The following is a 14,480-nucleotide window of genomic DNA, read 5'->3' on the forward strand; positions in this document are numbered from 1 at the left end:
GCGTACGGTATCCGTGTTGAGTAGCACAATACGTGACACGACGCCAACAAATCAGAGTGTGCTATATGAGACTCACAAAGAAGTGTGTTGGAAGTATTGTTGGCTGGGCGCTGGAACCGTTTGTCGTCGTCTAGTTACGTTCCCTGCGACAGGAGCTTGAAGTAATTGCAAGGAGGATCCTTCCGGGACGCGGATCGCAAACGGGTGTACAGGGAGACCGAAATTGGCACGCAAGAAAAGGAATAGACTGGTGCGTATGAGACTTTGTGGTGTCTGTGAGACGGAAGGCGAAAACAGGGAGAGATATGAGGAAGCAGTTGAAACTTGAAACAAAATGTGTTAGTTAGAAAGGGGGGAAGAGGCTCTTTGAAGTTGGTTGTTCATGAGATTAAACCAACCTCAGCTTGGGGGCTCGGTAGGGAAGCCGGATGCCTTCGGGAAGGCAGAAGACTTCTTCATATGTGAGAGTCTCGACGGCCAATTTCTGTCAACTCCCCACCCCCCGGCGCACTACGCCTGTTGTGTCGAAGATCACTGCTTCAGACTCGCAGGGAATCAAGGTAGAAGATGCAAGAAGCCGGCGCGGATCTTCGGACACGTATGATGAACCTCTATGGTTGAGGTTATTCTCGCTCCCATCTAACATGACGGAGCTCGGTCAGGGGTTGTTTGCTGAGCAAAAAAGAAGGCTAGCTTTCTCGAGCAAAGGTGCATGAGCTGACGGAGAGAAGGGGGGTTGGAAAGGACTACAGGCGGAAGAAGCGAGGGTCACCGCCGCCCAAACCTGCATAATGTCCGGGAGGTGGTACAAGTCTGGATCGCGGCGCGGATGAGGCCAACAATGGAAAAACTGTTGGTCAGGTCGCCCAGGGCGGCCGCATCCCGGAGTCAAGGCTTGGCTCTGTTGGTTGGAGTCGTGGAACCTTGTCAAACTCTTCTTTTTCAGACGAGGCCGATGCAAGGGAGACGAACATGACGCACGTGGTTCGTGTGTAACAATGTGTCTAGAGAACATGCCCCCCACATTCATCCAGCTTGCGCTCATCAAACGGGTTTGAGCCCATGTAGCGTACGATGCAGGAGAAGCTCGATGAAGGGTGATAGAGCGAGGCTGTGTGGGTGGCTGCGGCTTGCCGTTCGTGATCCAACTTCCAAGTTGTGCACCACACGTTCTCGTCACCTGCATGATGCCGCATACTCCTTCATGTTGTTTCTAATTTGGACTATCCCACCACGGCGGAATCGTCCTAATCAAGCTAATTCACCCACCGCTCGCTGTGGTGTACCTTACGATCGAGCCTCTTAGTATAATCCTCTTGTCACCGCTTCAAGATAGCTACCAGACTATACGGAGTAGGCGATCAACGATTTGCTGCCCTCTTCCACCAGATAGAGCGGCGCAGTGCCTACACGCGGAAATCTTCTCAAGTAATTTGTTTTTCATTACTCCGTGACCCTGAAAGAAAGAAGCCACTGCTTACAATATCCTGATATCATCTATCAAATACCCTCCCCAGGATACATGCGCTTCGCCTCTGCGCCCATCGCTGCCAGCCTGCCTTGCCAGTACACGTAAAGGTCCGCCCATGGTGATTAAATGCACAACATCATAACTCTCGAAATAGGATCAGCAACTTAGGCTCGGACTGCACCCGCTCGTCTTGTCGCCTGGCTTCCGGCGCCAGCCCTCCTTTGGGAACCCGGCTTGTTCAATGTGTACTTGGCGAATGCGCGTGCCAATGCCTTCTTGCAGCTGACCTTCTGGCTTCCAACGAAACTTTCGACAGTTACGGCAATGGCTCTGTCAATATCTTCCGCCTTGCAGTACTCCGACAGTCTCATCTTTGCGAAGGCCTCGCTGATACGGATAATGGCTTCGAGATGACGCACCTGCCATGACATTAGTTGACTTGTTGTTGTTTAGGGTCATCAATTGGAAAAAACTTACCGTGATAGGATACGCGCCAGTTGCCAGGGATTCTCTTCTCATATCGGCGAACAGACGCGCGACCTTGTCTTCGTCCATGTTGTAAAGCTTGGGACTAACGCGATCGCGCGCATATAGAATGTACTTGCGGAGAAGTTCCTGAGGGATCTCACCCTCCTTCTTCTGTGATTCTGCTTGCGTTTCCTGGTTCTCTGACTCGTGCTCAACCTCCATCGAATCCTCACCGGGCTGTGACGTCGATGGATGACTGCGGCTGTGAGAGCCAACGATGAAACGCGCAAGACGCTCGTCCTCCTCAGGCTCAACGGTATCCCGGACGACGCAAAGAATGTCGAAACGAGACAAGATGGGCTCCGTGAGTTCCACGTTGGCGGAGAAGGGGATCGTTGAGTTGTACCGTCCACCAATAGGGTTGGCTGCAGCAATGATACCGCAGCGCGCCTGAAGAGTCGTGACGATACCGGCCTTGGAGATGGAAATAGTCTGTTGCTCCATGGCTTCGTGGATTGACGTCCTGTCCTGGTCATTCATCTTGTCGAATTCGTCAATCAGGCAAGTGCCCTTGTCGGCAAGCACCAAAGCGCCACCTTCGAGAGTCCACTCGCTCGTCAAAGGATCTCTCCGAACACTGGCTGTCAAACCAACTGCACTAGCTCCCTGTCCCGTTGCGAAAACGGCTCGATGGGCCGTCTTTTCAACATACTTGAGAACTTGGGATTTCGCCGTACCAGGATCACCCAGCAACAGAACGTTAATGTCTCCACGGACCTGGTGAGAGCCTCGTCCTACTTTAGCAACGCCTCCAAACAAGGACAGCGCCACAGCAGTCTTGATATCATTATGACCATAGATACTCGGCGCCATGGAGTTGATGATCTTCTCGATAATGCCGGGTTCGCGAGACAATTTGCGAATCTCGTTCTCATCTTCCTCCGTCATGCGGAAGCCTGCCAGCTGGTCGTGGGACTTGACAACATTGTTTGCTTCAAGGATAGTGGCGAAAACAGGGAATCCGTTCCTGTTGTTCAACTGAGCGTCGTAGTTGTTTCTGTATACACCAGTCACTTCGATCTCTTCACCAGGCTTGGCCTTGTCGATGAGATCCCACAGAAGGATGACATCTCGGTGGCGAGGCAAACGACCAGCGGGGACAGTGCCGGGCGACTCCTGAAGGGTAAGCTTCTGATAGTTGCGGTAGACCGTCTTCTCAGAGTTCAGGGTAAACGGGCCTCGAGACTGGCAGGCTTGACAGTACGAGACTTTGACCTCGGTGTTGGCTTCTTGCTGGAATGGGCCGAGTGTGACACCGCACTTGGTGCAGTCAAATTTGACATACTTGAGCTGAGGGAAGACGCCGGTTCTCTTCGTGACGACTCCACTGACACGCACCAAACAGTTCAGGTGAGACTGGCGAAGCTGTCTCAGGGTATAGTGAACGGGAAGGTCGAAAATGCGGACGTGGATCTCGGAGTGAATACGCTCGTAGTCGGGGTAGTGAAGGAGCACGACGTCCATAGCAACCTCATCAAAGAGCTTAAGCATCTCGGAGGGTGCGTTGGCCAAGAAGTAGGCAAGAATTGCCTTGGATGTGGAGAGTTCTTCGTAAGAGACTTCGAGAGACTCGGCGTTGATCTCGCCAAGAGTACGAATGCGGTTCCCGTAAACAGAGGAGCCGTGGTCGTCGGTGTACTCCGTCAAGAAAGCTTTGAACTCTCTCTTAATGGTGCGTTGCACAAAAGGTTGGGACACCCATTCCGTCAGACTAGCTGCCTTGACATCCTGTAGGGCCTCGAGGGAAAGCTCTTCGTCCATTATGTCCGCATCCATGTCTTCATCGGGGTCCTCATCGTAGCGATGGCGCCGACGTCGAGGCTGGGCCGAGAGGTCAATATCGCCTTCGTCATCTTCTCCAGGCAGGAAAGCAGCAGGCACTCGTTGGCGTCGAGCGACTTCTCGATCTCTGCGGTTGAGCGTGGCCTCGAGCCGTCGTCTGGCAGCTAGGTCCATGTCTCCATATTCGCCTTCGTCGTCGATGTCGATACCTTCATATCCATCATCGTCCCTAGCTCTGTAGTCTACTTCGAACCCCTCTCGGAAAAGGTCAACTTCATCTTCGGCCATTTCATCAAGCTCATCCAAGTCATCCTGAATTTCCGCCTCATCCTCGATGTCCTCGTCGTCGTCCCCACCATGCGCCATGAAAGGAGCAGGAGGCGATGATGGCATAGGACTCGAAGCTGGGCCGATTGATGATCCATCGTCACCATTTGTGCGACCACGCTTGCGACTCGATTGTGTGGCCAGTCCTCTGTTGGCAGAGCTGGGGTTGCTTCGGAGGGGAGAACTGTACGGACGGTCAGCGATTAAGTCTTTTCCTGGTGCACCACAGTGGAGCAACTCGTGCCTGAGCCGACTGGGGCGATATCGCGAGCCTTACCTCATGATGGCGATGTGTCAAGAAGACTTTGTGAATTGAGTCACTATCCTTCAAGACTGCGAAAGCTTGCGACAGAATCGACAAAAGCGGTTGTGAAGAAGAGGGGGGAATGCAGAAACGGGGAGAACTGGGAGTGGGATGAAATTACTAGAGGGCCCCATCCACGTCGCCAGGGGGAATCGCGTCAGGGGTCAGCGCGTAAAGTGGCACTTTGCCTAAAACAGACGACGCGTAAATGGGCAATTGTGGACAGCTGAGAGGAAAGTGCAGGGTACGTATCTGACGTACCAGCTTCCCCAAACGCGACTTGTCGATGGTACTGGACCCAAGACACTTACCTCAATGTTCAGGCCTGCTTCCATACTTATCTTACGGTACGCTGCCTCAATCAATCACTCTATCGCATTCGACGTCCATTTCCTTTACCATTCTCCAACGATCACCTCAAACCCCTCGAATTGGTTCAATCATCTGAAATTGGAGTTGCGCACCTTTAACAATGTCAATGGACCCCCCTCCGCCACCAGCTCCGGTTGGCGCAACCGATACCCCAGTCGTCGCGCCGAAGACTACACGCAGCGAAAGCTTCTCGTCACAGAAATCCACCGACTCCCAAACTGCTGCTGAGTGCGCTGTCCCTTAATATCCGCCAGCGTTGAGCTTGGACTGACCACTGTTATTCGCACAGATTCATTAGGGACCAGATGCAATTGGAAGCCGACGCGCGCGAGGCTCTTCCCTATGTTCGTCTTCTCGCATCTCCCTCCTATCTACAGAATTAGCTATCCTAACTTCTCACAGAGCATCGAAAGCTGCACCAATATTCTCGGATCCCTTCGCCAGAGTGTCTTCGCCTGCCTGACCTGCAATCCTCCCCCCGCCGAACCGAAGGACCCTTATGACGGTGCAGGAGTCTGCTATGCTTGCTCTATCCAGTGCCATGGCGAACACACTCTTGTCGAGATATTCACCAAGAGAAACTTCACATGCGACTGCGGTACTAAGAGATATCCGTCTACTAGTCCCTGCAGTCTGCGCATCAACCCTACCACTAATACAAAGGGCGATGTGCACTCAGAGGAGCCGGACGCAAACAACAAGTACAACCAGAACTTTAGAAACAGATTCTGTGCGTGCGAGTGTGATTACGATCCTTTCCAGCAGAAAGGCACCATGTTCCAATGCCTAGGACTGGGTACGTCCGAGACAGGCGGCTGCGGCGAAGACTGGTACCACCCTGGCTGCTTGGTTGGAATGGGGCCCAACTGGTTTGATAGTATGAAGAAGGAGAAGCCCGCAACTGTTAAGGAAGCTACAGAGGCCACAGCTATGCCCACAATCTCGGAAGATTCAGAAGCGCGCCCTGAGGACGAAGCGACAGCCGCCAAGAAACAGGATGATGATGAGGATGTGGAGGATGAGGACGAAGACCCACCGATGCCACCCGGCTTTCCAGGCGAGGATGACTTTGAAGCATTCCTATGTTACAAGTGCGTTAATGCCAACCCGTGGATCAGAAAGTATGCGGGCGCCAAGGGATTCCTACCAGCAGTCTTCTCGACGCAAAAGAACGCAGAGGTACTAGGCACGGAGGAGGCGGCTAAGAAACGAAAGGCAGAAGACGACGCCGACGTATCAGAGGCTAAGCGACTGAAAGGTACATCTGAGCCAGCCGAGGGTCAACCCGACAGCAGTGCTCCGGCTGTCAAGCAGGAGACTCAGGAGGCTTCGTCCGCTACATGTCGGTGGGCTTTACTTCCATCTCCACCGGCCGGAGAGTTCTCGCTCTTTATGACAGAAGACTTCCGCAACAACATATGTCGATGTTCGTCATGCTACCCCAATCTAGACCCGCACCCACAGCTTCTGGAAGAGGAAGAAACGTACGAGCCGCCAATGTCTGATGGCGGGAACTCGGAGCACGGAGGCTCCACAAATGGCAGCGGCAGCCTCTTGGAGCGCGGAGAGAGTGCCCTACGCAATGTAGACCGTGTTCGTGCCATCGAAGGTGTCATGGCGTACAACCATCTGAAGGACCAGTTGAAGCCGTTCTTCCAGCAGTTTGCAGAGAGCGGCAAAGCAATCGGCGCAGAGGACATCAAGTCTTACTTTGCCAAGCTCAGAGGCGACGACCAGGCCATCAAGGACGCGGGAGGGGCAGCCAATGGGTCAGAGGACGATAAGGACGATTCGCGTCGGGAGCAAAGTGGCTACTGATCCACTTGAGTATTATGGTCTCTCTTTTACTTAAGGTTCTGCTTGTATGATAGCGTGTATGCCGGTTTCGATTGGATGTCGACCAGCAAGTGGTCTGCCACAAGGATATGGCTCATGAGGATATATGGCCTTCTTCGAACGATGTTGCCTGGTTTGAGCCCACAAGCTCCGAATAGTAACTACATTTCTCCGGGAGACCGCGTGCCGTGTGAGGCTCATTCCGCGCCTCCTTGAGGAGTTGGTGACATTTGAACCTCATCTGGTGAGTTCAATGCTTCTGCATTCCCGGCCAAGGACAAGAATGAGTGGTAGTGAGTGAGGTTCCTTAGACATAAGTCGTGCCCAACGCAGTGCCAGCCCTCCAGGTTGCGAGGTTACGAGACGCCAGCAACCACTCATGTTCTGTGGCGTCACGATCGTATGCAGACAAGCTTCAGGCCAGACTGAATGTCAAAATCACACAGCTGCACGTAAGAAAGCATGTTCCCGTCACGGGACAACGAGCATGAGGGCTTATTCGAGACAAGCCCCCGTACAACACATCATGACTAGCCATGGCAAGATGTAGATCAGCCATGATGGCATGTAAGGCTGGCCTAAGTTTAACATCGGGGAGCACAATGCTGACGTGATTACTCTTCGTCGATATTTCTTTTGAAAAAGCTGAAGAATTTAAGATGGAGCGGTCCCGTTGATAAAGCCGAAACTTATAAATCAATTTCAAAACTCCTGTGCTTGCTCCTCGAGAAGCGACAACTCACGAGATACTACTGCGCATGTTTTGACATTCTGGACCACAAACCATTCCTGGCTCACTTCTCAGCCCCAACTGGTGGAGTCCCGTACATCACTGCCATGCTACATGCGTGGCGCCAGAATCATTGCCGGCCAGGCTGGCGTGAGGACCTTGGTCGGCACATCTCGATATGGAGCTAACCTAGCGACTCAGGGCTCTCAGGACTGCGAAGAGAATTGTCTTTTGGCGCTCTTGATGGTCTTATGCTCGAGAAATTTCGTCGTTGACGAACGAGTGCTTCCTCCTTAATGGTTGAATGTGTGATACTTAGTAGAGAAGAAGAACATAGCTGGCAGAGATGAGCGCAATGTCTGCAGGCCGCGAGACAGCCCCGGCTGGGAGCAACTGCAACTCGCGTGGCCGTAGAGACCCGGAACGCCCTTTCCAAACCTTGTGAAGGCTCGACCGTCCGGGACCTCTGTCCTTTCTTATCTTTACATGAGCCGTTCAAAGTCATGTGCCGTGGTATTGTCGTCCCGCCCCTGCTCACTTCCATCGGGATGCCCGCCCGCCCTTCAAAGCTGCTACGTTCCCTTTATATAGATCGAGTTCCGTCCTCGGCTTCCATCACGGCTTCCATCATCCTGTCACCTCTTTCCCCCACATTCGCTCCCTAATCTTGCCATCTTCACCCTCATTCTTTATATTTTCCTCCCTTGCAATTGTTCCATGATGGCTCCTAAAAAAGAGGCAACGATGTTGGAGATGAAGGCTACGAGGTCGCCAAGCGACCAAGGCATGTCCGATCCCATCGACGCCGCAGAAGGCGCTAAGCTCGAGCGAAATATCTCCATACGGCATATGGTATTCATGGCTTTGGGTGGTTCCATTGGTGCCGGTCTCTTCGTCGGTTCTGGCGCTGCTCTCGGCTCTGGCGGACCTCTGTCTCTCGTCCTCAACTTCGCTCTCGTCGGCTTCGGCGTAACATGTACCATGGGCTGCCTGGGTGAACTGGCCGGTGAGTGTTCTTCCGCATCCCTGTCCCGAGCTCCCTCCTCGTATCGATATGTCAGACCGCAATAGCAGTGCACAGCTAAAATATTATCGCAGCCGCGTATCCTGTAGCAGGCGCCTTTTACGAGTACTCGAGACGCATGATATCAGAACCCTGGGGATTTGCAATGGGCTGGAACTTCGTGTTTAACTGGCTCATTGTCTTTCCTTTCGAGCTCACGGTGATCGCAGCTCAGATCAAGTACTGGGCCCCGGACTTACAGCCGGCCTTTGTGATAACGCCAATACTGGTCGTTCTGACCGCGACCTCGTTTCTCGGCTCCAAGTGGTTCGGCGAAATTGAACATGCCCTCGGCATCGGCAAGGCCCTCGCTATCACCGTCTTCATCTTTGTTGCGATCTTCATTATCACTGGCGCCGTTCCATCAGATCCAAGGTACTTATCTTCTGCTTAAATCGCACTTTGTCATAAGGCAATCTAACCGTTCGTTAGACACGGAACAGGAGCCAAGTTCTGGCATGACCCCGGTGCGGTGAAGAATGGCATATCGGGCTTTTTCCTCGTATTCCGAACCGCCGGCATGTCCTACGGTGGCACGGAGCTCCTGGGCCTGACGGCGGCTGAGTGCAAGAATCCCCAGAAAGCCCTACCTTTGGCGACCAAGATCGTATTTGGCCGCATCTTCTTCTTCTATATCATATCGCTCCTCTTGCTCGGTTTCGTCGTCCCGTCCGATGACCCTGGCTTGGCCTCGACCGGCCACGGTGCCAAGTATAGCCCTTTCACACTCGCAGCACAACTCGCCAACATCCAGCATCTCCCGAGCTTCTTCAACGCCCTTATCGTTTTGGCAATCATTTCAATGGCCAACACCAGCATCTTCGCTGCCAGCCGAGCCTTCCAAGCTATCTGCGAAAGGGGCATGGGGCCTCGGTGGGGAGCCACCGTGAAATGGGGTGTGCCTGTATACGCCTTCGCCATCACGTCCGTTTTTGGCCTCCTTGCCTTTATCAACCTGGCGCCCGGCGGTGGCGCCATCTTTGACTGGCTATTGAGCCTTTCGGGAGCTAGCAACTACTACACGTGGGCGTCCATCTGCGTCAGTCATATTCGTTTCCGCAAGGCATGGGCTGCGCAAGGAAATGATACCAGTCAGCTTCTCTGGAGGAGCCCCTTTGGCGTCTGGGGAGGCTGGGTTGGACTCGTCATTTGCTTTATAGGGCTTTCTGCAAATGTCCTGACGGCAATTTGGCCCATCGGTGGTCACGATGCGCAGGCCGTCATCCGCGACAACATTGGAACGGTTATCCCGATTGTGTTGTATATCGGCTATCGGGTTTGGCAATCAATAGTCATGAAGGTGAAGCAGCCTATGCTCGTCCCATTGGATGACATGGATGTGCAGACGGGTATCCGTCTGCTTGAGGATGTTCCCATCTCGGACGACGGGGGAGTCACTTTAGTCCGTGGTGAAAAGTGATTTATGCCGTTGATGCACAGCGGGACCGCTGAGTTGAATGACCGCGGCGGTCATGGTTTTGCGCGGCGAGAACCAGTCGGAGTTGGGTGCCTTATGCTTTCCTCAGTAATTGAATAGCAACAGTAACAGTAGTAACAGTACACAAGGGACAGTCTTGGTAGGAGTTTTGTTTCGTTTCAACAAACCATTCATTAATGTATTCGTGAAAAGAGACCAAGGCTAAGGTGCTTGGCCAGTATCACAAGAGGTATAATGCGATCGCCCATTTGCTTTGCAAGCGATTCTCCTTTCCAGCAGCCCCCAACGCCAGCAACCTTTTTTACCCAGAATGCTCCTTACGCCACCACAATCCCGATGGCATGCTTCATAAAACAGGTACTAAATGCATTGCGTACTGCCTCACTGGCCAGAGGAGCCAGTGCTCGAATTCGCACTCGAGGGTCTTGGTGGCGGAACGGGCATACCCATGGGGATTCCTAGATCTCTCTGCATCGGGACGCCACCCATCATGCTGGATTCCGGCGATTGCGGACGCGAGTACTCGTCCCCCATTTGCTGGCTCCCAGAAAGCTGTTCTTGAGCGGCTCTCTTCTCCAGCTCTTTTAACCGCTCCTTCTCCGCCGGGTCGATGAGATCATCGTCATCGCTCCAGCAAGGGTCCTCGTCGCTGACCTCGGGCATGGCCATGCGCTTCCAGAACCGAAGCTCCTGGCGCGCGGCCACGTCCTCCACGCGCCGATCCCACCGCGTCTCGTCCTCGTCGTACTTGCGGCGGAAGTTGCGGAGCACCTCGTTCGCCTTACCCGCGCGTTCCTGCATCTCCCAGATCTGTTCTCGGAGTCTGCTATTCTCGGCACGTGCTTCGGCGAGCTGGGATCGGTACGAGCGGTGCCATGCGGCGACGTCAGTGACGTGTTTTGCCTTGTATTCGTGAAATTGCTTCAGCATTGCGGCGAAGACTGTCGCGTACTGGCTGAGGAGTGTCGCGTTGGCGTCGCGGCTGTATTTCGCTTTTTCAAGGGACTCGGAGAGAATGGAGATGAGGGTGTCGAGATTCTGTTCTTGAGCTAAAAGAGAGTGTGTCAGTGACCAAGGCAAAAAAGCAATTGGGACATGTGCGCGTGGGCGGGTGTGCGAGCAGCAATGGCGTACCAAGAATGTCGTCTGCAGCGTTGTGAATGAGGTCGTCATTGCCCATTCCCTGCGTCCTCGCGCGACTGCGCACCCTTCCAAGACCAGAGACAATATCCTCGGTGACGCGACGGTTCTCCGTAAGCTGCCTACTCAGCTCCTCAACCATGCCATAGATGTAGTTGAGCTCGGCCTGCTGACCGGCAGGGGTGGGCACGCCGCCCATCCCGTTGGGCACATTGCCGCCGTTCATTCCGTTCATGAGGACGAACTGCTGGTACTGCGCGTGGGCGAGGGCTTGCTGGGCGGCCGAGAGGGATTGCGCGTTGGCGGACGGCGCAGGCGAAGGAAGTTGCGGCGGCGGGACGGAATGCTGTAGCTGTAGCTGTTGTTGTTGCTGCTGCTGGAGCTGCTGCTGCCGCTGCTGTTGAGTCTGATGCTGTTGTTGCTGTTGCTGCAGCTGGAGCTGGCGGGAAGAGAATTGGACCTGTTGCTGTTGGGACTGCTGTTGCGACTGGTTGTTGGAGCTGAGGATGGGGTTGAAGGCGAAGTCGTTGGAGGTTGAGGCAGGAAAGTTCATGGCCCTTGGTGTTTCTGCCCGCTTTCGAGGGGGAGGGGTGTGGGTTGGGTTGCACAACTGGCGGGCAGCTGTCGTGAGTGAGATGGTTGCTCTGCTCTCGTGCTCGCTTCGCTTCTCTGTTTTACCCGGAGGTGAACCGGGGGGACGGGGTGACAGCGCCAGCACCGCTGCTGCCACAAAAGAAGAAAAAGGCGACCTTGATTGACAAGACGCTTCTGAGGGGTGGAGCTTATCTGGCACGCGTGTGTCTAGGTGCGGGTGCGACGGGTCTCCTTCGTGGGATGTATCTGCTCTCCGTACCGTTTTGGGTTTGGAGTGGTAGGAGAGGGTGGAAGGGGCAGAAGGGGGTGTGAATGCTGCGAGACGCCCATGGTGGATGAGATATTGACTTAAGCGGATCAAGTTTGCAAGTGAACTGAGGATTGAGCTGCTAACGTAAGCGATACTATCTTGGGCGAGTTATGCACAAAACGGCTATCAGCCAACTAACGACCAACGACGGCCCCTCGATCCTTCCTCCTATCCAGTTCTTCTTTCCTTCCTTCCCTGGATAGAACCTTAAGAAACACGATGCCCAAGTGGGATTAAAAGCAAGAACAATCCGAATGAGACCAATAAAGACCACTTTTCCTCTGCAACCATTCGGTACCCAGACTAATCCTCGTCAATGTCCATGTGGCTGTTGAGGATAGAGGCCTTGGGCGTGAGCTCATCACCCTCGTCATCCTCATTGACCGCATCGTCAGCCTTGTCGCCGTTTGCAAGAGCGTAATTGGCCATGATCTCTTTCATGTTCGCCGTGTCCTTTCCAGCGAGTGTAAGAGTCTTCTCCAAGTGATCGCGGCTTCGCTTACGATGGGCCTTGGTCGGGGTGGCCGGGGCACCAGCGTTAATGGGCTCGTAGTAGGCAGGCTCGAGGCCAAGGGGTCGAGGGCCAGCAGGCTGAATCGAGGGACGCTCAAGCGAGGCAGGCCCCGAGGCCGACGCGATACGGACGCGGTTCTTCTGACGACGAGTGGAGGGCGAGTTATCCTCGACGTCGGTGTCGGCGAACATGACAGGAAGAGCTGTCTTGACGCTGCGAGGGCGACTAGAAGGCGGGTGGCCGTGGCCCTCCTCGTCGTAGCGGATGCCAGGAGGGGGAGTCGAGGGGCCGCGCTCGACCTCGTGCTTGTCGATGGCCATAGCAGAGTCGGCCTCGGAGCTAGCATCACTCTGCATCTTCTTGCCGAGACCAAGGTAGTGCTTGGGGCTGGGATTGAAATCAAGGACCTTGACAATACCGGGGCCGGACTTCTTCGCAGCAGTGCCCTTTCCATCATGGGCTCCGTCAGAGATACGGAGAGCCTTGACCGTACGCGGAGTCTCCACAGCATGATGGGCCGGCTTGGTCGGGGTCACAGCCGGGTCATGAGAGCTGTCCGAGAGCTCCATGTCGCAAGCGCCATCCAAACCTTGGACTGACTTCATGATGGGCTTGTCATCGGTGCTCTGGACAATCTTCTTGCTGGCAAGATAACGGTCGTGCTCGCGAGCCAAGCGGGCAGGCAGAGGTTCCTGGTACTCGCGGATGGGTTGGACTTCGGCGTCGTCCTCATGATAGTCAGACAGGTCCTCTTCGGTATCCTCAGGCGACTCGATGAGGTCGCCTTCGTCATCGGCGCTCTCTGGGTGGCCAAAGAGGTCCTCTTCAGTGTCATTGGGCAACTCATCAAGCTCGTCCGACGGAGATCCAAAGCCAAAGAGGTCCTCCTCTTCTTCATCACTGGGCAACTCGCCGAGCTCAGATTCAGAATCAGAGCCATCGAATGGATCCTGGGCCATAGGATCAGTCGCATGGGAATGAGTGCGGCGGACATCGCCAGGGCCCTCGTTCTCATCAGTGCCACGAGACGCCATTTTGCCCTGTAGTCTTTGGGAAACCCGTAATCAAATTTGACTTTGAGGATGGGCTCTAGCTAAATAACTGTTAGCTGAAGGTGAATGGGTAAGTCGAACTGAAACCTACCGGCTAGAGTTTCGGCTTGATCGATCTTCAGAGTCGGGAAGCTCGGTAAGTCGATGATGGACACAGACGAGGGAGTGCTAGAGAAGATCCTTCGATGAAAGCGAAGTAACTTGATGGGGCTTCGGTCGAGAGAGAAAAAAAAATCCTCAATCCTCAAGCAAAGCGTTGCTGAGAATCGCGTTCGACACCAGGGTAGAGAGGCAAGGAAGGGGGAAAAGAAAGATAACAGTTGATAGGTAATGATGCCTAGCTAGACGCGAGAGAAGTCGTTCGCTAGAGGTAAATCAAGGTCTGATGAGCTCGCGCACTGGCACAAATAGTCGAAAAGACTCGTGCAATCGCCAGTAGAAGTTCTGCTGCTCGGGAATGTATCGTCAGAATGGCAAAGACTTGTTGATGGAGATAGATGTATCTCAAACTTACTCGAAGGATGGATTTCCTTGGACGACAGAGGTTGTTGATGTTTTGACACAGCTTCTTTGAGGTGAGGAAGAAGGGAAAGAGAAGGTTGGGTATGCTCGAGAAAGAACTATTGTTGTTTACCTTTGTGGAAGCTGGTGCCCTCATCGTGGGGCCTAGTTAGATATGCCCCGGGAGAACTTCATTCTGTTTATCGTCATGGAGACGGGTGCTCCCTTCGTAGGGTACATTCGAAGGGGGTTGGACTCGCTGCGGGAGCATCTATTATTGTTCATTTTGATAGAGGCGGGTGCCTTCATCTTTGGGCCTAGTTGGGTATTCTCCGGGAAGAGTTGTTGCAATCTGTCTTTATGGAGGCGGGTGCTCTCGCCATGAAGCTCAGCCTGAGAGACTTAAGCATGACCATGGGGAACTTCGTTCGAATTATTCGATTTCTTCGGGCCAAACGCCACAGTAGTATTACAGATACCAAGACCATCTTGCATAGGATGGCTGAGGTGGGCTGTAG

At 53.9% G+C, this 14,480-nt stretch overlaps 5 protein-coding genes across 5 annotated transcripts; 2 read left to right on the forward strand and 3 right to left on the reverse strand.

The window, feature by feature from the left end:
• Nucleotides 1-1,507: 1,507 nt before the first annotated feature.
• HER10_EVM0008941 (MCM2/3/5 family protein) lies at nt 1,508-4,508 on the reverse strand. Its single transcript, XM_035478446.1, has 3 exons — nt 4,386-4,508; nt 1,949-4,292; nt 1,508-1,890 (listed from the first exon to the last, which is right to left on the reverse strand). Exons 1-3 carry the CDS (start codon nt 4,388-4,390, stop codon nt 1,636-1,638), a joined length of 2,604 nt encoding a protein of 867 aa, XP_035338704.1. The 5' UTR covers nt 4,391-4,508; the 3' UTR covers nt 1,508-1,635.
• A 270-nt stretch (nt 4,509-4,778) lies between these two features.
• On the forward strand, nt 4,779-6,602 carry HER10_EVM0008314 (uncharacterized protein; the record flags this gene model as incomplete). Its single annotated transcript, XM_035477841.1, has 3 exons — nt 4,779-5,012; nt 5,074-5,128; nt 5,187-6,602. The coding sequence occupies exons 1-3, from the start codon at nt 4,885-4,887 to the stop codon at nt 6,600-6,602; spliced, it is 1,599 nt and encodes a 532-aa protein (XP_035338645.1). The 5' UTR covers nt 4,779-4,884.
• Nucleotides 6,603-8,009: 1,407 nt separating this feature from the next.
• Nucleotides 8,010-10,130, forward strand: HER10_EVM0005983 (amino acid permease). Its single transcript, XM_035475581.1, has 3 exons — nt 8,010-8,356; nt 8,449-8,788; nt 8,846-10,130. Exons 1-3 carry the CDS (start codon nt 8,068-8,070, stop codon nt 9,831-9,833), a joined length of 1,617 nt encoding a protein of 538 aa, XP_035338401.1. The 5' UTR covers nt 8,010-8,067; the 3' UTR covers nt 9,834-10,130.
• On the reverse strand, nt 9,804-11,860 carry HER10_EVM0010180 (uncharacterized protein). Its single transcript, XM_035479648.1, has 2 exons — nt 10,986-11,860; nt 9,804-10,900 (listed from the first exon to the last, which is right to left on the reverse strand). The coding sequence occupies exons 1-2, from the start codon at nt 11,542-11,544 to the stop codon at nt 10,233-10,235; spliced, it is 1,227 nt and encodes a 408-aa protein (XP_035338813.1). The 5' UTR covers nt 11,545-11,860; the 3' UTR covers nt 9,804-10,232.
• Nucleotides 11,861-12,198: 338 nt separating this feature from the next.
• HER10_EVM0003833 (uncharacterized protein) lies at nt 12,199-13,467 on the reverse strand (the record flags this gene model as incomplete). The annotated part of the gene is made up of 1 exon (XM_035473496.1): nt 12,199-13,467. The coding sequence occupies exon 1, from the start codon at nt 13,441-13,443 to the stop codon at nt 12,199-12,201; it is 1,245 nt and encodes a 414-aa protein (XP_035338219.1). The 5' UTR covers nt 13,444-13,467.
• Between the last annotated feature and the right edge of the window lie 1,013 nt (nt 13,468-14,480).

The sequence above is a fragment of the Colletotrichum scovillei genome (genome assembly GCF_011075155.1).
Source record: "Colletotrichum scovillei strain TJNH1 chromosome Unknown Contig00001, whole genome shotgun sequence".
NCBI lineage: Eukaryota > Fungi > Ascomycota > Sordariomycetes > Glomerellales > Glomerellaceae > Colletotrichum > Colletotrichum scovillei.

Excerpts from the sequence above, each read along its gene's own strand:
- HER10_EVM0008941 (XM_035478446.1), bottom strand. Across the intron at positions 1,891-1,948 it reads CTGGCGCGTATCCTATCACG|GTGCGTCATCTCGAAGCCAT; the intron begins GTAAGTTTTTTC and ends ATGTCATGGCAG.
- HER10_EVM0005983 (XM_035475581.1), top strand. The coding sequence starts at position 8,068 with ATGATGGCTCCTAAAAAAGAGGCAACGATGTTGGAGATGAAGGCTACG. Across the intron at positions 8,357-8,448 it reads CTGCCTGGGTGAACTGGCCG|CCGCGTATCCTGTAGCAGGC; the intron begins GTGAGTGTTCTT and ends ATATTATCGCAG. Across the intron at positions 8,789-8,845 it reads GCCGTTCCATCAGATCCAAG|ACACGGAACAGGAGCCAAGT; the intron begins GTACTTATCTTC and ends ACCGTTCGTTAG.
- HER10_EVM0010180 (XM_035479648.1), bottom strand. The coding sequence starts at position 11,544 with ATGAACTTTCCTGCCTCAACCTCCAACGACTTCGCCTTCAACCCCATC. Across the intron at positions 10,901-10,985 it reads CGCTGCAGACGACATTCTTG|CTCAAGAACAGAATCTCGAC; the intron begins GTACGCCATTGC and ends ACTCTCTTTTAG.